We start from the raw sequence: 23,664 nt of genomic DNA, 5'->3' as shown, positions 1-23,664 counted from the left end.
ATTACTATATGAGATTGATAAATGTAATTAATAAACTAAATAAGTCGGAAAGCGGCAACTTCGTTTTGAACAGCGGGAGAAAAGTTGACGCTTTTCGCCCGGAGGGAAGAAAAAGACATTACTCCTCCGTCACGTGTGAAGTATATTTTGTCCATTTTCGCTTGTAGGGTAATACTTACATAATAAATTTATTGGAAGTGAAGAATAAAAACAAATATAATTAATATTTTATTTCTTTAATGTGAACAAATGTTTATTAATGGAAGCTTAAACTTTAACAATCATAAATTACCATGACAATTATATTACTTTTAATATTTTTACTTATTTCTTTATTTAGTATAATGTTTATGCTATTTAAAAAATTAAAAATACTTACAATGAATACTGCATTAATTTATATACATACGATCAAATATGCTCTGTCACATCATTAAAAATCAGTCAAAGTTATATTTGATATAAATCGATTTTTGCGGAATATTTAAAATCTAGTGATAATGCTTACATTTTCTATCAAACTATCTTCAATAAATCCTTGATTGTCAACGCCATTCTTTCTAATATCGTCTAATCGTTTAAATAGTTTTTGTTCCTTAGATTTTGTATTATTTACAGTATTTACACATTCTGAAGTTTCTAGATACATCGTTTTAATATTTTCAACGCTTGGGGTAATCGGTAAAATTGGTATCTCTGTATCCAATTTTGGCCAATTGGGATTATTATTCAATTCATACTGTACTTTTAAATATTCTTTCCTTGATTTTTCCGGTCGATACATTTTTGGAAGTAGTTTCTTTTCTATTCCATATTCAATTATTAAAGTTTCAATAACTAAACATATAAAGAAATTTGCAAAAGCAAGTATTAAAATAATAATTCTCCAATTATAATCTGGGGGTAGGAGTAGTTGTAATAAGTTAATTACCCATTTTGCAGGATAAACTGTAATATATGCGCAAATGAAAATTAAAAGAACGATAGTAAATGTAAATATACCATTTGTATAAATAGGTTTTCTATATGGTTTACCACGTGAGAATATTATTGCCATTGTAATATATTGAAACATAGATAAACAGAATACTGAATAATTTTCATAGCACATATATCCAGTTTTACTAGTATGAACAAAAGGTGTAAACCAAGGAAAATATCGTACAGTATGATATGCAATAGCTTGAAAAATTGTCATTATTAACATATGCACCGTTAAAGACAATAGTGGTGTGAAACTCAAAAGACTCGTCATTGGCGGATTCTTCGCCAGTTTCTTCTCATAAGCTTGCGTTTTTCCAAAAAAGAAAGCAAAATTGACAATCAAACAAATATCGATAAACAAAAATTCCAGATCTGTTAAATTAGAATCTATCGAATATAAAATAATAACGGATAAGAATTCTGTCAAGGAGTATGTTACCATAAATTTAAATATTCCAAATGATGTGACTAAAGCAGCTCTTCCTTGTCGTATAACTTTAGGAATGCAAGTTATGTCAGGTATTCTTGAAGTAAAGGGACTGGCCACGCTAAAAAAGACCACAAAGATGAAAAAAAGAAAAGAGGATAGAAAAAATAAGCACACAATCTGTTTTAATTGAATTCAATTCTTACCTCGATTCTGCTTCCGAAAGAGATACACCTGCGTGAGCTGCTCTTAATGCTCCACAATCGTTTGCTCCGTCTCCGCACATAACTGTGAAGTACAAACGTAGGAAGAAATCAACAATAATTTTAATAATTGCGATTATGCGCATAGTTAATACGTACCCACGTAATAGCCAAGTTGCATTAATTCTAAAACTAATTGTTGTTTTTGATCACTCGTCATTCTTGCGAATATTGCACCTTTCACGCAAATTTTCGGCACGATATCGGAATAATATTCTTTTAGTAGTTGCCATGTTTGGCCGGTCAAAGCAAATCTATAATTTTGTATATTCATTCCTTGTTCCGTATCGTCTAACAACGGGATTCTAAGTTTTTTGCTTTGAAGACTCTGAAAGAAATAACTAGTGAATAAAATCATTCAAAATAAAACGGTTTCAAAATATTTATCTATTTTATATTTACCAATTTTTGGGTAATACTTTGTGCATTGAAAAATAGTTCTGGTTTGGATTTGGTAAATTGGTTTGGAACTACAATAACGTCTATAACCGTTTCATGAGGCAATAGTATACCGCACTCTTTTGCAACGCTTACCGCAGTCTGTATATTATCACCTATATCAAATGATAAAAAACACACGGATTATATTCATTTATAAACAAAATTTTATACACAAGTAAAGAAATGAAACTACGAATTAGCAACCTGTGATCATAACAACGTGCATATTAGCTTCTCTAAGTTCCTTTATAACTGATACTGTTGGTTCTTTTAATCTATTTTCTAAAATAACTAAACCCAGAAATTCCAAATTTTGTTCGACCTCGTCTCGCGTCATTTTTGATATCTGTAGAAAAAGTTATTTTACATTAGTTTCGTAAAATGAAAATATACATATATTATACATATATATGTTACCTTTGCACCATTCTCGATTATTGTAGACCGGCCCATAGCTATAACGCGATAGCCTTGCTCTGTATAAGTTTTCAGAATTGTCATTATGTTTTTTGGTAATGTTTCTGGTTTACTTAAACTAAATATCATTTCAGGGGATCCTTTGGTATATGCTTTGAAATGTTCAGATCCTAAAATACGTACTATCACTGACATTCGTTGCAACGAACTTGAGAATTGATATTGTTGCAGAATACCAATTTCCATAATGTTATTCATATTTTCAGTAAAATGATGATTTTTTGGTGGTTTCACTACCGTTGGTGCTACAAGATCATACTTATCCGATTGCGTCATGTCAGATTCTTCCAGTATCCATCCGGTACTTTCAAACATCTATAATCAATTTGATAATAATAATAATAGGAGAATGAGAGGATATTTATAAAAAATGAACTTTTACAAAGAAGGTTAAGGATTACCTTAACGTCCAATGGATCCCCACAAAGTTCGTTATTAATAATATTTAAACTGTGGCATACCAACATACCCTCAAAAAGAGGATGATGTTGCAGTTTGGCCACATTCTTCTCCGATTCTTCAAAGCTACCGTTTGTACATGGTACAACACCCCACATATCTAAGCCATCCTCTGTCAGCGTTCCAGTCTGTACAAGTAGATGAAAGTAAAGAAGAAATGTGATATTTCATAGTCTCCAAATCTGCAGATTAATGATCTTTTAACGAAATATTAATTACTCTTTTCATAACATTCTTACCTTATCGAAACATACGCAATTAATGCTGCCAGAAACATTAATAACCCTGCTGTTAATACAATAGATTTGTGCACGTTTTAATCTTGCTTGAGCATACAATTTTCCTACTGTCATTGCAGCCGGTAAAGCCGGAGGAACAACTATCGTAATTATATCTAAAGCCTTAATTGCAATGTCACCAGCTGTAATTCCTCTCGAGGCCTAGAATTAGAATTATTAAGAAATAACTTTATATAATCCTTATAAGGACCTAACAGGCTCATAATCGCTAAATTGTTCATTTACCTTGGTAACAACCGTATATATAAAACCACAAATGGCAACACACGCTAGTATTCCAATGAATTTGTACGAATCTTGATCAAATTTGAAGTCCGCTGGTGGTGGATACAATATAGCCGCGACCAATGCACCTCTGTTTGTTTGTAGACCTGTCCTGATGACTCTAGCAAGAACTGGATTATTCCCATAGCATCTGCGATATAAAAAACAAAAACAATTCATCAAGATATATTCATTATAATCTACAATCTTGTACATTTTCATTTACCCATGTTGTACGCACCTTGTTTGAATAATAGTAGTTCCACTGTACAATGTATGATGAGAGCATTGTTTTGAATCGTATGGCACTTGATTCGATGGCAATGGTGTTTTTGTAACAGGTACAGACTCGCCTGATCGGATAAGAAATATATTTTTTTAATCGATAATAACCATCTCAAATTAATTTCTAATGAAATATAATATATTTACCAGTTAGCATAGATTCATTTATTATACATTGTCCAGTTAGTAGTACCGCATCGCACACAACCGTTCCATGGTGGTTTGGTAACTCTATAATATCACCTGGTACTAATTCGTTACTCGAAACGCTTTCAAATACTCCAGAACTTCGATATATTTTAACATTTTCGAAAGAGGCCACGGTTCCTTTAAGATTCAGTTGATTCTAATGTATATAGAAATGGTATGAAATGATTAAAAAGTATAATCGGAGATAATCGATAATTGTGATTTACTTACTTTACGTGTTTGTAATATAGAACTTGTAATTCCAAAAACGGACATGCAAATTATAGCCATGGTGTAATAAAGGTATTCTTCGGCAAACCATACTGCCAGAGTAAATACTTGAAAGATATAAAAAGGATTTAAAACTTCCAGTAACAATAATATACCAATACTTTGAACTGGTACAACAATTTCATTGTTTCCATAAATGATTCGCCTGTACAAAAAAGTTGAAATCAAGAAATGGCAATTTTTTAAAAGTAAAATTATATAATAAGCAATTAATAAGGTTATAATATATATTTAATTATACAGGGTGATTCACTAACTCTTGCCACCTAAATAGCTCAAAAATATGGTAATAGTAGAAAAATTGGTGTAACAAAAGTTGCATGAAAAAATAGAGACTATTATATGATGTTAGTTTTTTTTGGCCAGGTGGAGTCAAAGAAATCACTTTCAAGATTTAAAGGTCAAGTTTGTCTTTTTAAATACAATGCTATGTAAAAGACGGAACAGATATTTTCCGAATAGTTTTTATTGGTCATTTTCAGGTTTTGTATTTAATATTGTACATCATTGGATTTGTCTCGACAGCCGTAATCAGAAAATAAATATTAAATTATAGCATTCTATTTAAAAAAACAAACTTGACCATTAAATCTCGGAAGCGGCTCCACCTAGCAAAAAAAAACTAATGTCATATAATAGCCTCTATTTTTTCATACAACTTTCGTTATATAAACTTTTCTGCTATTATCATACTTTCGGAGCTATTTAAGTGGCATAAGTTAGTGAATCATCCTGTATATGTAAATACCTTAGAAATTGCTCTTCCTTCGAAAGTCCCTTATCTCGATCTAGATGTAGATCCGAACATAACGTATATTTATCAAGACCAACAAGCTTAGAAAATGCATTCCTAGTAACGTCCCAAATATAACACTGCTTTTTACACCAAAATGCTCTATATTCCGTTACTTCTGATTTTGTACCATTTTCTAAATGAAGTTTAAGTTTTTTATTCTTGACACTTTCGACTAAATTGATGTCATTGCTTCCCAAAATTGAGCTTAATGATTTATCGCTAAAAAAATGTATCATCTAATAAAATAAAATATTACATATTTGCAACGATAACATTTGAAAAATGATCATTCACGTTTCGTATTAAAAAAATATTATAAATAATAATATATTATTATAGTAAGAATTTCGTTACGCGATGTTTGTTCTTAAGCAATTGAAATTAAACTGACCTCAAATTTTCAGTAGATATTGTCTTAACATTCTTCACGAAATAGGATTTATATCTTCCTTGATAATCATCCTGCATGTATATAGAATTATTGTTATTTTACGTATATTTTTATTTTCTATTGAGAGAAAAATAATCAGCCAAGGCTTACGTGTTACTTAAGAGATTTGATTCGTTTGTAAAGATAATAACACTTACGATCACGAGCAATTTGGTAGCTTCCTTTAAAGGACATTTCCTATGCGTTGCATACAAATATAATCGCGGATACCAATGGAAAAGAAGCCTTACGAAACCGACAGTTAATATATAAGAAATGTAAATTACAATTGTTTTTAATGTACTCCTTTCAAATCCGTATACTTCCTGAAATAATATATAATAATATATTTTAATAGGAGATATCGTTGATTTAATCAAATAATAGAAAAGAAGAAAGATAATCTTACTATATACTCATCTTGGCTAGTTTGGATCTTTTGACAGTCTATTATCGACTGATCATTCTTTTTCATGGCTAGGATAAAAAATGAACAGGTACTTATTTTGGATTACAATTGAAATCATAATAACCTAATCAAATCTACGTGTATCTTGAGATAGGAAGAAATAAAAGAAATAAGTCATAATATACACGATATAAATTCTTATTACGTGGTTTGTATTTGTAAATGGCATATGGATCTTTCGTTAACATTTTGTCGTTGTCTTTATGATATGATACTACGTTATGTCAATTCTACATGAAGAATATTTTACCATAGTATAACAACACCGAGCTTTGGTAATGGATTTCTTTATTTGTCATGATAATACTAACAATTATCTAATTTTGTAAAAAGAAGAATGCTTTGTTCTTTTTATTATATATTTCTATTTGAAAATAGTTCATTCGCTTACCATTTGAATCATTCATAATCGTTTCAAGATCGTTTACTTAAATGTGATTAGTATTCTGTTGTATTAGAAATATTCACTTTTTCAGAACGAAGTAGCCGTCAGCTTAGAAAATTTGTCCTTTCCTTTGTATTGCACTAAAAATAATGTTCAAGTATATATTCAATTGTTATAATACTTGTATAATATTTGAATATTTTCTTTTTTGAATTCTTTAAGAATTTTCACATTTGCTCAAATTATACAAGAATCTTGAGAAAATGTGAATTCTCTAATAATTGAAGGAATTCAAAGGTAATTCGCGTAAGTCAAGACTCGCTATGACCTTTTCCTTGAAAAATCATTTTAAGACGGAAGTGACGTGAAGATAAATCATGGTCGTGTGCGATTACGTTGACCGTGCACTTGAATTACACATACTTAACACAATTGTTGCACAATCAAATAACGAAATAATTTATAACTCAAATTATATTACTTAAAGTCATTTGTTTTCTATACATTTTCTTTTAAGTTAAACAAACGAAATTTCTTGATACGTATATACGAGAAAAGAAAAAACTCGACAAGAAAATAATTAGGTGCAATAAGTGGAGAATGATACAATATATTGTTACATATTCGTTTTCTTACGTCACAATAGAATTCCGAGTATTATTAGAATAAATTCTTGTAAACGTGGACGAATTAAATTAATAATTTATAGAACAATTGCAATATTATTATTAACAATAAATATTAACAAAACTTAGGCGATCGAATTGAAATAATTACATATTGGTCAAATTGAAAGTATACAAAAAGTTAAAAGTCCACATTAAAGATATCCCCCAAAAAATAAGAAAAAAACGATTAAGGAAATTTACAATTCAAATTGATGTAAATTTATAGTCATCTCGTTTAACAGCATCGTAAAATCTTTTTTATCTCACAATAAAATCGACATAACTAAAAGTATTCTGCACTAAATCAGATAAGATCGAAAAATATTTAATTTCCGTCTGAATCTTATTCGAGAGAAAAAATAGGAATTTCGACAAGTTGACAAGGCCAACAAGCAGGTAATGTATTTTAAATTGTTAATGCGCTTACGAAATATATCCTTCGAAAAGTTAGCCTGTTGTTCGGCAGGTAGTTTGACGTATGTAGATACACGTATATAGATGGGACACGTAAACCGATGTCAGATAACGATTTATATTCCAACGAATACTACAATATATTCTTCAAGGGCATCAGAATCCATTTTGTTCGATTTAGCTTTTATTATTTCTGTCAAAGAGATTAGCCATATGGAAAAATATTTGGTCAGATAAAGTATTGATATAAATATTTTTTTCCTTGTTTTTCTACAAATAATTGTCGAAGAAACGCAAACAAAAAAGGAAAAAGGAAAAAAACGGAACAAAGAAGATACTACTTAATGGTTTATGGTTTTGTTAACGAGCTATCACGTGTATTGACATTATTCTGAATATCACGTCAACTACGTGTAAAGATAATACTAAAAACTCACGGATGCTAAACGTGACATTTCGTTTGTCGTATTTTGTATCGGTATTAATTAGTTTTTTTGTGTGTATCCGCGCGTTTAGTTTCAAAGACATAATAACAATGTTTTATTTAATGACAACCGAGTAGTTTGCAACTTAGCTCACTTATGCAACACTCTTTCGATTCTCGACCTCGAAGTCAGTGTAGAAAAAAAATTTCAAAGCTTAGGAGCAATAAAAATTGCAAAGTAAAGCGATATAGATTATTATATTCTTTGCAAGTACAAATTCGGTACATTTAACAAGACATTAATTCCTCCTTATCTTACCCTCTAACTCATGATTGCTATAATAATAGCAATAATAATAATAATAATAATAATAATAATAATAATAATAATAATAATAATAATAATATACGTATAATTAAAGTAAAAAAAAAGTATTAAGAACAACTGAACCACGAGTTTAAATTGTGTTGTTTACTTTTAATTCGAATGAAGTAACACGAATCAGATTCGTGCTTATTGTTTTTGGCTCAAATTTCTTATCACGAGTCTCACTCGTTGTTGTAGAATAAGCGTTTAAAAGACAATTATCTAAAATAAGGGAAACATAATTTTATGAATAGTTTATTGTGATATACTATATACGCGGCAATTATAGAACGATTGTAGATTAAACTATTTGAAGAAGTTACGTTGACGTATACGAATAGTGACATGAACGATCAGATAGACGTTCTTGCAAAAAAAGGCTTTATAGTTACTTCTTTTATAATTATATATTATTATATATTATAATTATATATAATTATATCTTTTATAATTAAATGTAAATGAAAATGTATTTATTAATTATTTAATTAGAATTACATAATCAGATCATCCGCATAATCATCTTCTACCGCGTTATGCTAATTTCAATTTTATTGTGTACTTATTTATTTATCTGTATATATGTAATAAATTAAAGCGACATTCCAATACAAAAAATGATTATCTAACGCGTATGACCACGTCAATTGACAAAGAAAAAAAGATAGAAAATCTCTTAATTAATATTAAATTCGATCGATTAAAAACATTATTATCTTGCAATCAGTTCTACCAATTTTATCGGAAAAAATATTTCTCGAAGATATTCATATAACGATCACAATTTTTCCTACTATTTCTTTTCGAGCGACTGAAGATATGGAAAAAAGGAAAAGAAGAAAAAACTATAAAACGAAAAAAAACAAGATAAAAAAAGAAAAGCTTTTATACCGGTATCTCATGCGACCTTCGTCATCCTCGAAGAATAAAAAATAAAGGATAAAAGAAGGAAAGTTGAAAACTCACCCAGGTTGACTGTATCTTTTCTCGAGGCAAAAATAATTGTACTTTCTTCCTTTTAGATGAGCGTCCGCGCTTCGCGCGCGGATCTGAACATAACCGAGATATCTTTGGATTAATTTTCGTTTTTTGATTTTCAACGTATTCCTTGAGAATTTTGTAACAACGATTAATGTTATCCACGATTTTATTTCCTTTTCTTTTTCTTGGGGAATAATTCAAGATAGCGCGTTAGTTAAAAACAAAAATCACAACAACAACAGCAACAAAAATAAGGAAGAAAATAACGGAACACAGGTAAAGAAGCGTTTACGTTCTTAAAGAATGAAAATAGAAAAGAAAAATGTTCGAATTGCTCAAAAATGATATATGGTATTATTATACCGATCAAACTGAAGATGTAATTCGTTTATAACGTTTCTTCTAATCTAAGCTAATTTCATAAAAGAACTCTCTTTTTTATGTATCTTTTTCAAAAAAAAGAAACAAATTAACACTAAGTGTCATGACTCCAGAGTCAAGTCGACGTAAAACCTGCGCACACCTGCTTTGCGTTAAACTCAAACGAGCACTGCGGCTAAAGGCGTGATATTTCAAACTGTTCGGCTCTTACACTGTCATCTCGAATTTCCCCCGCCCTTTTCTCTCAGACCCCCCTCCCCGCTATCACCCCCATACCCCTTCTTTCCCCAGTATTAAATTATTTACACAATTTAATGTATTTATATGCTGTCAATCATAGATGTCTTGCTTAGGTTATTGCTTTTTTATCCTCTTTTTTATTCTCTTCTCAGGTAAATACCCTTTTTCATATTTCCAAATAAATATTTTCGTAGGAACAAGACATACCGGTTAATATATATGTATATTACGGAATAATAATCCACGAAATGATTAATCGAACTTTTTTAGTTAAATTCATTATCCTTGGAGGAGAGAATGTTTGGCTGTGTCTTGAAAAAAAAGAAGAAGAAAAAAATAATCAACGAATCTATTGCGTAGAAATCTGGCACGCTTGTCGTTTCGCAATAATCCGGTTAAAGCGGGAATTGGAAAGGTAACGTAAGGTATTTTACTTAAACTACTGAGAAAATCACACTTATATGCGAATGAAATGGGGATGGGGGGAGAGGGAACATCTTTACATAATTGGATTTCTATCTGTTTATTTCCATTTCATATTTTGGGATCTCATTTGAATTTATTACGCCAGCGGTATGATGGTAATCAGTTCGAATAGACTTCATTGAAAAGAACTGTACTCAATAACATATATATATGGAAGACTGATAAAAAACCGCATAATACTGGATACGTTAAGATTCAAATAACATTATTTTTATTAGGACTTTAGTTATCTCCCACATAACACGAAAGGTTTTAAAATCTTTCAGTGAAAGTTTCGTAAAATATTTCCAAAAAATCTTTCAAAAACCTTAACTTAAATAATGTTGCTTAAGTATTATTTATAAATTATACGATGTAGATAAATGATACTTACGTTGAATTATTTATTGCTAAAATAATAATTTTTCTCCAGACTATATATATACATATACATATAATCGAATATATATATATAGTATTTACGTATCACCTAAAATATTCTTAGAAATTTCAAACCAGTTTTATCATTTTGTTTGATTATTTTGTTTCTGTTTTGTCGAGGGGAAGTGGGAAGCTGGTGGGGGATGGGGAGTTTGTTCGGAAGAAGAGTGTTGTTCAGAATAATATCAGCGCGTTAATCAAATTAGACGTTTAACTCGAAAGGAGAAAAGAAAACAAAAAGGTGACGAAGCCAAACATCTCGTATGGAAAATGAAGCATGCAAACTTGTTTAATATTATCACGTAGCAAAATCCTATATCCTTTTTTCTTTAATTCTTTTTTACATCCTATTTGTGTACATGTCCGACGGTAGCATTAAACTAATTTAAGAGATTATTGAAGATTATGGATCTTCAATTGCTTATAATTCATTGCGAAACGCGTATACAAATAAATATAATGCACGTTCGCCGAAATTCTTCGATCAAAATAGCGTTAATCGTTCTTTAATTATTGCTAAATATTCCACCGATAAAATGCACGTTTATTATTGCAAGATATCCAACATTCTTTGAAGATAATCTCTCGAGATTACGAGCTAACGTTGAATTATTTTCTCTCTTTCACTTTCGCAATGTTATTATTTGTAATCGTATTTTTATCTCACCCGAATCAATTCAACAAATAATTGTATAGAGTGAAAACGTCATTGAATGTTACCATCGTGTACGCGTCATACACCCTATCGCATTTCCTGGTTGGTTCCATAGAACTGATATGTGTGCGTAAAACGTGTCGATGTAATATCAAATATGTACGATCAAAATCACATATAAATAGCATATATAGAAATATATATATAGCATGTATATCATCAAAAGAGTATTATGAAAGATCACGCGTGCACGCGTGAAATATGAGAATGCGTATGTAATTTAGTGTTACGTGCTGTTCACGTGTCACGGACAAGTAGAAAAGAGAAAATGATCGGAGACCGTTGCACGGCAAGCCTTAATTATCAATACTGCCTGACTATGGTATGGCGACCTATTTAGCAAAACTTTACGGCATCGGTAAACTTGTGTATAAATATATATACATTTATTTGTACATATATATATAATATAAATATACTACATTATACATATATATAGTGTCGTAACCAGTGTGCACAAGCGCGCACGTGAAAGGATCGAATCCTTGATATATATTATATATATATATATATATATATATATATATATATATATATATATATATATATATTATATTTCCGAGAGAACGATATGCGATTATTATTTCATGGAAGTTGTAATCTTGTTTCTCTTTTTATTACAATAACGGTACTTTATGCTAAACATGCATTTAAACGTCCTTCATCTTGCTCGAACATTAATAATCAAGTTTTTTCCTTATCATCGATAATAATGTGCGATCTATCTAGTTTAATTTATATCATCTTGAAGAATCGTCCCATTAATATAAAAAATTGTACATGAAATATCTTGTTTCCTTGTATTTTCTTAGCTAGAATGCAAATAATCCTTTTACTTTCTCTTTTTATCTGTTTCTATTTTTCATTTTGATTGTTCCGTGCTCGGCAATGAACTTTCGAGTTCCTAATGCCAATTAATAATAATAATAATTGTTCCGTGCTCTGTCGAAATAAGAATTTGTCAACTTACGCATCGTCGTTTGATTGAGAAACGTTCATATTTTTATTGTAAAATAAACAATATTATAATAGTATTAAGAAACAACATTTGTAATTGTATTTATTATTTCGCAGATGATAATAAAATGAAAAGTTCGATTAAACGATATTTAATTAGCACCTTTAATTCGTTCAAAAAAAGTTTGTCTTATTTATTACATTCCAGTGAAAAGTAATATATAAAGATTAAATTTGTTTCACTTGGTAATAATAGGAAAAAATAATATATAGATAAGATGATCGATATCAATTAAGTATGATTTTATTATAACGTCGATGAATGATCTCAATTTTCCTGATATTGGCCTGAATCGGTACCCCACTTAATCGCGGATGTAGGAAATACGAATACAGAAGACCCATGAACTGGATTCCCTTCTCTGCAAGGCAAGGAAGGTTATACCAATACTCTGGATTGATCTATTGGATCAACCTTGATGCTCCCCGATTATGTCGTGGGATATCAAACAGTAACTATTATCAACTATAATTTATCTACATTAGAAATTTGAAGTAGGTTATTTAATAGGAGAATAAATCGAATATTATATTTTATGGAAAATAATTATACAGCGAGAAAGGGATGGGTCCTATAAGAAAGATTAAAACAAGCGATACATTTAAATCTTTTAATTTCTATGTTAAACGTGTTTCATCGAATCAAAATTTAATCAATAAGCGATATGTTATAATTTGCACAATATCCAACTCGATAATACTATCTGTTAGAAATCTTTCGAATCGATCGCGATCACGATAAATTTATTATGCAAGACAAGTTAAATACTCGTTTTTACAAGGATACAGGCTGTTGTTTGCCAAAGCAATCTACTCCGGAAAATAAAAAGTACATTATTTAATTTTATCTGATATTATCTTTTTATCAAAATGTATTTCCAAAGCAAGATTTAGAAATAAAATGTACGAAGAAGTATTCGTATTAGAATCGCGTCGTCTAATCAAATTGTTCTTAAATGTACTTGTGAGGCGTGATTAAAATCAGACGAATACATTAGTCGTTGTTGGTCAATGTACGAATCTAATTTAATCGAAAGAATTATTGTTGTTTTATGAATTATATCTGTGATAAAAAACGTGATTAACAATATTAATTATTGACATTGATATTACGTGATGGAAATATTTTATTATATATTTTATGTACAAGTAAAAAACCGAAAAATTATATATTATGTAAATATATACTATTAAAAGAAAGAGCAATTATAAAATGATATGGCTGACAAGTCAATGTGATTTCTTATTTTAAAATATATATATTTAACAAATGTAACGTAATAAATATGTTATAATAACATAGGAGTATTTTTGTAATCGTAACACTAATTAATGGAAAATTTTAATACATAAGAAAACAAAAGATTTACAAAATACAAATACTAAGTAAATATATTTCCTTAATTTTTAAAGGCGCTTATAATTTGAGATGGAAATAATTGAAATAATAAATTTTTAATTTTCTTTTTAGTTTTAAGTAGATATACTGTCTACATCTAATTGCGATAACATTTCATCATCAGAATCATTATTGCTATCACAAAATATATTTGCAGACCAATAATCGTTGATTAATGGTGTTTGTTTATTATCTAATTTATTATTATTATTTTGTACCACGTTTTCACTAGGCAAATCTGTATCTCCGGAAATTGATTTTTCCGATGTTAAAACATATTTACTTTTAAAACCCGCTAATTTTTCCAATCTGGATAGTTTACATTTATTCTTGTTATTTTCTCTATTATCACTACAATTTGTATTTTGATCTGTAAAGTATTTTGAAGATGCATCTGTTGGGACTCCTACAGATAAACTGTCATTATATTTCACTAAATTTTCTTTATTTTCTTTTACTAAAACATTGTTTTTTGAGCCTGCTATATTCTTGTTTATCGTTGTTTTATCAATATTTTGTAAAGATATGTTAGCTGATTTATTTTTACAAGCTGCAGCAGCATTTTTTATATTGTCTCTATTTTGTACTATATTTGTATTTGTCGAAAATGTTTGCAGCAGTGGTAATGAAGGTTTTTCATTACTATGTGTATCTATATTAGAATTATGCGATAAATTTTGGTTTTTACAAATTTTGTTGCCAACTTTCTCAGAGGATAAACTACCTTCTTGGCTAATATCTATAATATTATTGCAACTATTTTCTTCTATTTCATAATTATTATCTTGAAGTGGAGATAAATTTGCCGAATTAAATTCATTTGTCATGGAGAATTTGTTCTTTAAAAGTTCCATATGCGGTGTACGTATAATATCTCCTACATTAGAATAAATTGCCAATAAATTTGAAGGTGAAATTAGAATATGATATTTATGTATAATAAACGTCCCTGAAATACATAATAATCCTACATTTTGTAATAAGAGGACAACATTTTTGTCGAAAGCTCCAGGATATGTAGCGGGAATATCTGCATGTAGAGTTCCTTCAATTTGATCCGTAAAGTCTTTTAACACGATAGGAGGATTTTCATGACTATAATCTATACTTTCTATTATGCCTGCAAGAAATGGTATTTTAATAGACCGATGCTGATTTGTGCTAGCAATTTTTTTCACTTCTGCTATTTGGTAATTTTTCAGAAATTCTGCAGGTAAATCATTTAGCATTATTTGCCAAGCACCTTCCGAAAATAAAGTTTTTGTATTCTGAGAACAATACTTTGCTAAACTATTATTTTTCTGATCTTGTACGCTTTCATCTTTACTGTCTTCTACATTTATCAAATGTGATGTTGGAAGTGTAGAAGTATCAATGAAATCTGGTAGCAATCCAGCTGGTCCTGGAAATTTTCTTACAAGAGCTGTTTTCTTGTTAGACTGTTTTTCGATGTTAAATATAGAAGATGAAGACTTTGTATCATTTAAGAACATTTTGTTAAATGAAGTAGAAGGCTTTAAATGTTGCGTTAATAAAGATTTTCTTGAACTTGGAGATATATCATGTACATTGTTGTTAATCTTTTCATTTATTTGTTCTTCAATATTTTCTAATTCTTCTCGTTCCTTATAAATATTTTTTCTTATAATTGACTTTTCATTGTAATCATTTTTGTCAGAAACTGTGTTATCAAGAAAACTTTTATTTGGATAAGAATTTAATTTTTGTAATTTGATTTCCGAGTCATTACAATTGCCTTTACTTTTCTCCCTATTTAAAATATTCTCAATTGGAGAACGAGTAGGCGTAAAAATATTAGAAACACTAACAGTACTATCTGTTACATTTTGGACATTTTTTTGTAAAAAATATCAAGAACCATCTTCCTTCTCGAACTTTGTATATTTTCATCATTTTCTGAAGAAATGGTATTTTCAAAGCATTGTTTTGGATTTTCGTTGAATCTTATGCCGATCTTATTAGATTCTTCTTTATTATCGCTCGTTGTACTTTTTTGTTCATTATCTAATTTGCGTTTTTTAGCAGGAAATTTTGTTTCTTCATTTTTATCATCCAGTGAGAAGAACTCTCGTGCTTTATCATCTAGATATTGCGAATATTCCTAAAACATATTAGATTTACATTAACCATATCATCTATTTATTATATTCCATCGATGTCTTATTTATTATTTACTAATTTTAATAAACGAAGAGAGGCGATCATTTTGTAATTACATACCTCATCACTACTCCAGTCTTCATTTTGAAACATATTTTTTATAAACTTATAACATAGACACAAGATAATACAAGCTAACAAAGACTAATATAATGATTAAATTTTATATAAATTTAAAAAAGTAAACTGCTAAATAGTAGTTAATTTTCTTTGCATTTCTGCCAACGTTTACATTAAACGGTAAGGTAATTCTTGATTTGTTTATATAGATGTCACTAGATGTCTTTGCGTGCAGCGCTCCGCTGCGGACGTTTTTGGAATTTTTTTCGAATCGAAATTATACATTACCACATTAATTTATCGTAAAAACAAACAGTACTAAAGTAATTAACTGCTTATTTTGTTGTAAATTTGACTGATATATAATAGAAGTACTTAAAAATACTATACCAAATAGATACTAATTATAATTGCGAACATAACTAATGAAAAATTTATTAACGTAATGCTAATAAATCATAAAGAAAATTAAATGTATTTAAATAGCATAATAATGAAATTATAATGGATAGATTATAATGGATATTCAAATAGATTAGAAAAATTTAAACGCAAAGATTTTTTTTATTTGAGTACTATGTTTTCAAAATAAGCTTAAATAGGCCTAAACAAATAGGTCATTATATATAAAGACCTGAATTATCACACATTTGTAATTTAACAATAAAAAATAATATTTTTTGACGAAGCTAGCTAATACTCGATAGTAACTACAACATTTTGTTTTTTTTCTGTCTTACATGTTATATGTAAAATATTAATGCCTTGACTTATAATATCGAACGGGATTTGCGATAAGAATGTTATATTTATTTTTTCCTTATTAAAATTATCGCTCTATAATATGTAGTAGTTAACTTATGTTGATATATATTTATGATTTTTCTTGGGATGATTCATAGGAGAAGAGATATATGTATGAACAGCGTAATGTGAAAAAAAGAAAAGAAATTTATTTCAAATTAAATAAAAAAAAGGAAAGAAATAAATAATTGCGATAAATAGTAAAAAATAAACAAATTTAGTATATTAATTTTATTCGTTAAGATTTAATACCCTTTTGTTTTTCAATGAATTCCCTTCGATGTTTAACTTATGATTAATTAAATACTTTATCTTTGTTAATATAAATATTCGTCAATGTTATATTTGAAAGTTATGATACTTTTTTAAAAGAAAAATATTAACTTCACAACGAACAAATTGATTTAATTAGTTTCGAACTTTCGTGTTCTCTGACGTATGAAACCTAATTCGTTCGCATTAACTACCTTACCTTTAAAATATAAAGATTAGAAAAGCGAAGATTTTTATTTTCTTTTGTTTGCAATGTCGAATGAAAAGAAGAATACACGTAGGTGACTGTAAAAGATGATTACGTACGTTCAGAATGTTAAAACAAAATTATGAAAATGATTGTTTTTTTTTCCTTGTCAGACATGATAATTAATTATTATATCAGTACGTTAAGAGAGATTAAATAATTTAACGATGAATTATTGCACAACTTATTTTTAATACACGCGTTGAGCATATAATTTTACATGGGGGTTACCTATTATAACAACGATTAAATCAAACATTTATTTATGTAGAAAAGGCTCAACAAAAATAAGGACCAAAAAAATTGCTCATGGTCACAAATGACACACGATTTTTAGTTGTACGTCATCGGTTGTTAAAAACAAAAAATAAAAAAGAGAGAGAAAAAGAAAATAGATAAGAGGATAGGCAAAGGGGAGGGTGGGATTGTTTTTAAGTTCTTGTTAAACTCGTTAAACGATATATTCGACGACTGGGCGTGTGACTTCGTATATTGTTTGGATTTATTTAATAATATATATGGTATCACAATAAATCATAAAGGTGCTGTACACAGATGAATAGTACGTGTGTGTGTTGGGGGATGGGTGATTGTGTGTATGTGTGTGTTTAATACGATGACAAAGCTATATAATATTATATTTTTCTCCTTCTTCTTATAGTATACTCTCTCTCGACTCTCCCCTTCTTCCTCTTCTTCTCACCCTCCCACTCCTCTCTCTCGCTCATCAGAAATAGGAACAAACAAAAATAAATATATGCGTTTTTCTTTCCATAAAATACGACGATTAATCTTTATATCAATTATATAATGCACATATAAAATTAAAAAATATAAAAAAACCGTCCGGTCTCGTTTATATACGTTAAGAGCAACAATTATTATACTGGCGACTTATTCGATATCGTCGATTTTATTATTATTAGCGTATGAAAGTGCGATGCGCGTAAGCTTATTTTATTCTCTATCATTTTTCTTGTCATTGTTAATAATTATACGACAATGTTTTATCTTCGCTAAATTTCATCGTAGGACATATACGAGTTTAGTTAGTTCTGCTGTAAACTACTGGGGGCGGGGGGTCCATTTTTACGAGCACCAGATGACTTTTCGCAATCCTTAGATAGATCACGCGGGATAATTACGATAAAATCACTTCGAAAAACACATCTGATTATTTACACAACAAAATTATTCAGAATCTTTTCTCTCTGTTTCTCTTCTTTGTCAATCTTTCTTTTTTTTCCCTTTCTGTTCCTCTCTCTTTCTCCATCTCTTTCTTTCGTCCTTTCATTCAAAGATACACTCATACATTATTATCACGCTCGCACAAAATCTTTCCCGTTCCTCCTCTCCCCTTTTCCTCGGTTCTTCTTTTTTTCCTTCTATTACTTTTTAATTTTTTTTTAATTTTTATTTATTTATTTTTTTTTATTTTTTTTTAATTTTCTTTTTCTTTTATATATAATATTTCATCGTTTACCTTCCTCACCGATTTAGATATCTAATTGGGTAATCCTTTGCGGCACGCAACCGAAACACGGTTGGAAAGCTAAGAGTAATAATAATAATATGCGATAAAATTTCTTAGTTGTGTACGTCTTTTCTTAGTCACAAGATAAAACAAAATCCAATGTGGGTTATTTTTTTTTGCTTTTTCTCTTCTTTCTCTATATGTGTATTCATTACCATATATATAAAACTGTTATGTTACTTAAGTAAAGTAAAAATGTTTTCCTTCGATAAATGTTCCTTAAAACGCTACCAAAGGATTATGGGATCTCATTTATATCCTTCTTGTGAAAAAAAATAAAAATAATAAGAAAAAGAAAAGAAAAATGATTAGTATATAACAATAACGATAACGATCCGCTTAATTTAAAAAGGGTCCTCGGGGTTCGTATTATGATAATTAGCGGATCCATACAAGATATGCTCTTTTATCGTAGAGCCATTCAATCGGCACTCGAGATTAACTGATTATCGGTGTGTGCGACTACGGGAGACAAATCTTTTTTAGGTACATCATCCTCGTTTTTACTATCCGTAGTTATTATCGTCGTCGTCATCGCCGTCGTTGTTGTTTTCGTAATTTCGGCGTTATCCGCAGTACCATTTTGCATTACTTTCACTTTAGTCGTCGATGATGATTTAATAGCAGCACCAGACGACTGTCTAGACGTAACTTTAGATGTAACTTTTTTAATTGGCGAATGTGCTGACGTTGATGTTGTGCTGGTTAATTTTTGACTCGACATACGTTTTGTTGTATTAGAGCTAAGGGTTGTTGTAGCGGACATAGAAGAACGTGTTGTTTTAGTTATTGGTGAACCCGTAGTACGAGACATAGAGATTTGCTTGTTAGCGGTCTCTTTGATTTGTTTGTCGATCATTGGTGATTTTGCTAAAGTACGCGAAGTCTTGGTAGTGTTATTACTAGTCGAAGTTGTTTTAGATTTCGTTGCATTTGATAAACTACCGCCAGAACTCGTTGCATTCGTACCTGCTGATTTTGCAGGTGATTTAGCTGCCGTTGTAGCGGAAATAGGTCTTGATTTGCCGGTCGCCGATGAGGTAGTCGTCGTCGTCGTCGACGTTATCGCGGTAGTCGATGCTCGCGAACCCGTCGTAGTTTTACTTGCGCTTGTTTTAGCTGAAGCAGATGTCGATTTGGTAGTAGCAGCAACTTTTGTGGTTATCTTACTCAAAGGTTTAGCATCGCTAGTAAGGGTAGATTTCTTTTCAACCGAGCTAGTAGTAGTAGTTCTCGCTGAAGCTAGTAAAGGCTTTGATTTCGTTTGGGCACTGCTTGGACGCGTAGCAGTCTTCGTCGTTGACGATGTTGTCGTTGCCGATGTTTTGCTAGCCATTTTCGTCGTTGTTGTTGATTTTGCTGCATTAGTAGAAGTTAAAGATTTAGTGGGCGCCGTATCCATGTTTAGGACGGTTAATAGATGTTTAGGACGAGCAGCTGCACTTCCAGTCGGTTTCTTTGTCATAGGTGCTGTTGCTGTAGAACTTGAAGATTTGGCCGTCAAAGTGACATTCTTAGAGGGCGAAGTTGGAGTAGACTTTGGCGGTGCAGCCTTAGTATTTGAGATTCCAGGTTTCGTTGATCGAGTCATTGTAGACTTTACTTTGGTTTTATTGTTGCTTGTAGGTGTAGTAGTAGGTGTTACTGCCGTGACTGTTCCTGCAGCTATAGCTGGTGTCGCTTTTTCTTTTTCTTCTTCGACCTTTAGAGGTTCTTCTACTTTTAAAGGTTCGGTCACCTTCTGTTCTTCTACATCCTGCACAATCGTTGCCGATACAGCCTCAGTAATGCCTACAGTTTTAGCAATATTCGCAGGCTCTTCAATTTCTGCAGTTTCTATCATTTCCATGTTAGTAGTAGTATCTTCGGATTTGATTATTTCTACGTTTCTTAGAGATTCCTCGCTTTCTTTGATTCCCGTAAAAAGGACAGTCGTCTTGGTATCTGTAGGCGTTGATACAGGTTTTTCTAGGTCGAAAGCATCCGAAGCTTTTTCAATTACAATATCTTCTATGGGTGTCACAAGTTCTGTAGGCTTTGACAAGTCTGTTGATTGTGTAACTTGTACAATTTCGACATCTTCCTTAGCTTCTAATGCTTCTTCTTCTTTTTCTTCTTCTTCTTCTTCTACTTTAGTATCTAAAAGTAAGTTTTCTTCGACAGTTTCTTGTACAACTGACTCTTTAAGTTCAACAACTTTCTCATTCATCATTTTATCTTCGATGCTTGGAGTCAATTCGGCTATTGGAGATTCCTCGGGTATACAATTTTCAGGCTCTAATTGTTTCTCTAAGCCTGTAAATTCTTGTACAGATTCCGATAAATATAATGCAATCTTATCACCGACTTTTACTAATTCATTAACGTCGACTTCCATTTTATCAGTAGATTTTTTCTCTGTAATATCTTCGAAAGAATAAGATTGAGGATATTCGTCAGCTTTGTTTTCTTCGATGTTATCTATTATAGGCACTTCAGTGGTAGTTTCGTTAAGTTTTGACAAATTTTCAGTAGGTCGATCATTGTCGTTGACTGTCTCCGAGGCAAACGTTGGTAGAAAAGAGGACGATTCTTTTTGATGATTCTCCGTTGAATCAAGTTGCTGCATTATTGGGTCCTTTGAATCATCTAATTCTGACAAATTTAACGCAATATCATCGACTTTCATATCGTTAGTAAATTTCTTTTCTGGAGAACTTTCCCACTCCATATAAATTTGTTTGTCATTTGTATTAATAGGACATACGGATTCATCCATACGTTGCGATGATTTCTCACTAATATCTCCGAAAGAATAAGATTTAGAATATTCGTCGGATTTGTTTTCTTCGATGTGATCTATTGTAGGAACTTGAGTAGTAGTTTCGTTAAGTTTTAACAAATTTTCAGTAGGTCGATCATTGTCGTTGACTGTCTCCGAGGCAAACGCTGGAAGAAAAGAGGCTGATTCTTTATGACAATTCTCCATTAAATCAGGTTGTTGTTGCGTTGAAGAATCTTCTAAAAGTGATTGTTTCGATGCGATATCAGACAATGCTGGTTCTCCGGTACAAAACGGATCGACGGAACTCTTAATTGGTTGAAATTCTGAAACCTCTGAGCATAAGTTAAAAACCATAATAGGACGTTCTTCCTCTCCTGTAGTTAACTTGAGATTTTCCATGGAAGAGATTAGACCGTTTTTCATAGGTTCAGTAGATGTCTCAACGAGTTCCGTTTTGATCGGAGGATTTAATTTCGACGATTCATCGATCGTAGATGACAAGAAATTGTATTGATCTTGCGATATCGTATTATCTTTGAAAATTTCCGACTGAATTAAATCCGTTGCAATTTCGACTGGTATATCTACGATAAGTTCGCTGTTGTCCTTGCTAGGAATAATATCGTTGTCTGCTGCGATATCTTTTTCATCATCGACGTATTCCGCTTCTTTGTGCGTTTCTGCTTGTTCGGTTTCTTTTACTTCTTCTTCTTCCTCTTTTTTATCTTCTTTTTCTTCTTCTCGTCGTTCACCACTCATCGCCTCTTCTTTATTTTCTAACAAATCAAAAGATTTATTATCCTGTTCCTTCGAAAAATCGTACTGGAATGATGGATCGATTGGAGACGATGACGGATGATGTTCTAATTCAACTTGAATAAATTCCGTATTTTTTGGTTCAACGGAATCTTGAAACTTTAAGAAAGTGTTATTATCGTCCTTTGACAATAAAGATGACGTTTGTATTTCATTAGACGTATCTCCGTTTGATAATATATCAAATTCAATGCGACGCCCTAAATCCGTTGTTTTTGGGGACTGGGAAGAAGTTTGTATTTCGGAAGAAAAATTTTCATCTTCTAAATCCTCATCGCTTAGATTGTGAACAGCATTTAAATCGACTTCTTTATTAAATGCTGCTTTAAAATCGCCCGGAGTATAAGAAATTACCATTGGATTATCTCTATTATAAATATCGCAATCCGAATCCCCAAAGGACTCTTCCATCGTTGAGATATCAGTTTTATGTAAATCTATACTTGTTGTACATAAAAAGCTTATCGTTTCATCCCCGTATTCGGCTTTGGTCGAAGAAATCTCAGATTCGTCTAGACCGGCGGCGGCAGCGGCGGTAGTAGTGGTGGTGGTGGCAGTTGTTGGGTTCATTATTTTCTGTTGTTCCGTATAAAAATCATAATCGGAATGGGCTGCGTGATTGCCATTAGACGATGAATCTTTCTCATCGATTTCATGAGGCCTAGCAGATATTTCCTCATCAAATTCTTGTTCGCTCGGTACCATTATATCGTCCATGATTGCTGTTTTCATAGGAGAGCCTGCAACGAAACTATCATTTATCGCACTAATTTTAATTGCACGCTTTGGCGACGAGATCGGAATAAATTCCGCCGCGTTAGGATTCAATTGAGAATCCATATTTTTGTCTTCCTCTTCTTCTTCTTTTTCTCGTTTATTATAATCGTCTTCCTCTTCTTCTCGTTTATACTCTTCTTCCTCTTCTTCTTCTTCTCGTTTATACTCTTCTTCCTCTTCTTCTTCTTCTCGTTTATACTCTTTGTCCTCGTCGTATCCTTCGTTTCTTTCTTTTTT

General features: G+C 30.8%; 3 protein-coding genes across 4 annotated transcripts in view; all 3 read right to left on the bottom strand.

Moving 5' to 3' along the window:
* Nucleotides 1–215: 215 nt before the first annotated feature.
* LOC107068056 (polyamine-transporting ATPase 13A3) lies at nt 216–9,851 on the bottom strand. 2 transcript variants are annotated; one of them, XM_015324064.2, is made up of 19 exons: nt 9,299–9,851; nt 7,555–7,734; nt 6,466–6,599; nt 6,015–6,082; nt 5,764–5,931; nt 5,567–5,637; nt 5,128–5,394; nt 4,320–4,524; nt 4,047–4,245; nt 3,856–3,967; nt 3,576–3,765; nt 3,291–3,491; nt 2,994–3,179; nt 2,533–2,907; nt 2,320–2,461; nt 2,077–2,228; nt 1,774–2,002; nt 1,618–1,699; nt 216–1,532 (listed from the first exon to the last, which is right to left on the bottom strand). In XM_015324064.2, exons 3-19 carry the CDS (start codon nt 6,479–6,481, stop codon nt 485–487), a joined length of 3,711 nt encoding a protein of 1,236 aa, XP_015179550.1. In that variant the 5' UTR covers nt 6,482–6,599; nt 7,555–7,734; nt 9,299–9,851; the 3' UTR covers nt 216–484. The 2 variants fall into 2 exon arrangements, with proteins under 2 accessions (XP_015179550.1, XP_015179549.1); XM_015324063.2 differs by lacking the exon at nt 7,555–7,734.
* A 3,815-nt stretch (nt 9,852–13,666) lies between these two features.
* LOC107068045 (uncharacterized) lies at nt 13,667–16,565 on the bottom strand. Its single transcript, XM_015324048.2, is given in 3 exon segments — nt 13,667–15,835; nt 15,838–16,093; nt 16,213–16,565. Coding segments are annotated over 3 exon segments (2,079 nt in total). The 5' UTR covers nt 16,246–16,565; the 3' UTR covers nt 13,667–14,045.
* Nucleotides 16,566–18,016: 1,451 nt separating this feature from the next.
* The window catches only part of LOC107068054 (uncharacterized), a 52,314-nt gene continuing 46,666 nt past the window's right edge, over nt 18,017–23,664 (bottom strand). The window contains 1 exon segment of the mRNA XM_015324057.2: nt 18,017–23,664. Within this exon segment, the coding sequence (XP_015179543.2) occupies nt 19,492–23,664 (4,173 nt within the window). The 3' untranslated portion in view covers nt 18,017–19,491.

The sequence above is a fragment of the Polistes dominula genome, unplaced genomic scaffold (genome assembly GCF_049000335.1).
Source record: "Polistes dominula isolate Pdom_NZ unplaced genomic scaffold, Pdom_raw_medaka contig_82, whole genome shotgun sequence".
Classification (NCBI taxonomy): domain Eukaryota; kingdom Metazoa; phylum Arthropoda; class Insecta; order Hymenoptera; family Vespidae; genus Polistes; species Polistes dominula.
This window is presented reverse-complemented; position numbering and strand designations above follow the sequence as displayed.

Coding starts and splice junctions, on each gene's coding strand:
- LOC107068056 (XM_015324064.2), bottom strand. Junction 5,395..5,566: donor ATATCTACTGAAAATTTGAG/GTCAGTTTAATT, acceptor ACATTTTTTTAG/CGATAAATCATTAAGCTCAA. Junction 4,246..4,319: donor CTATATTACAAACACGTAAA/GTAAGTAAATCA, acceptor TATATACATTAG/AATCAACTGAATCTTAAAGG.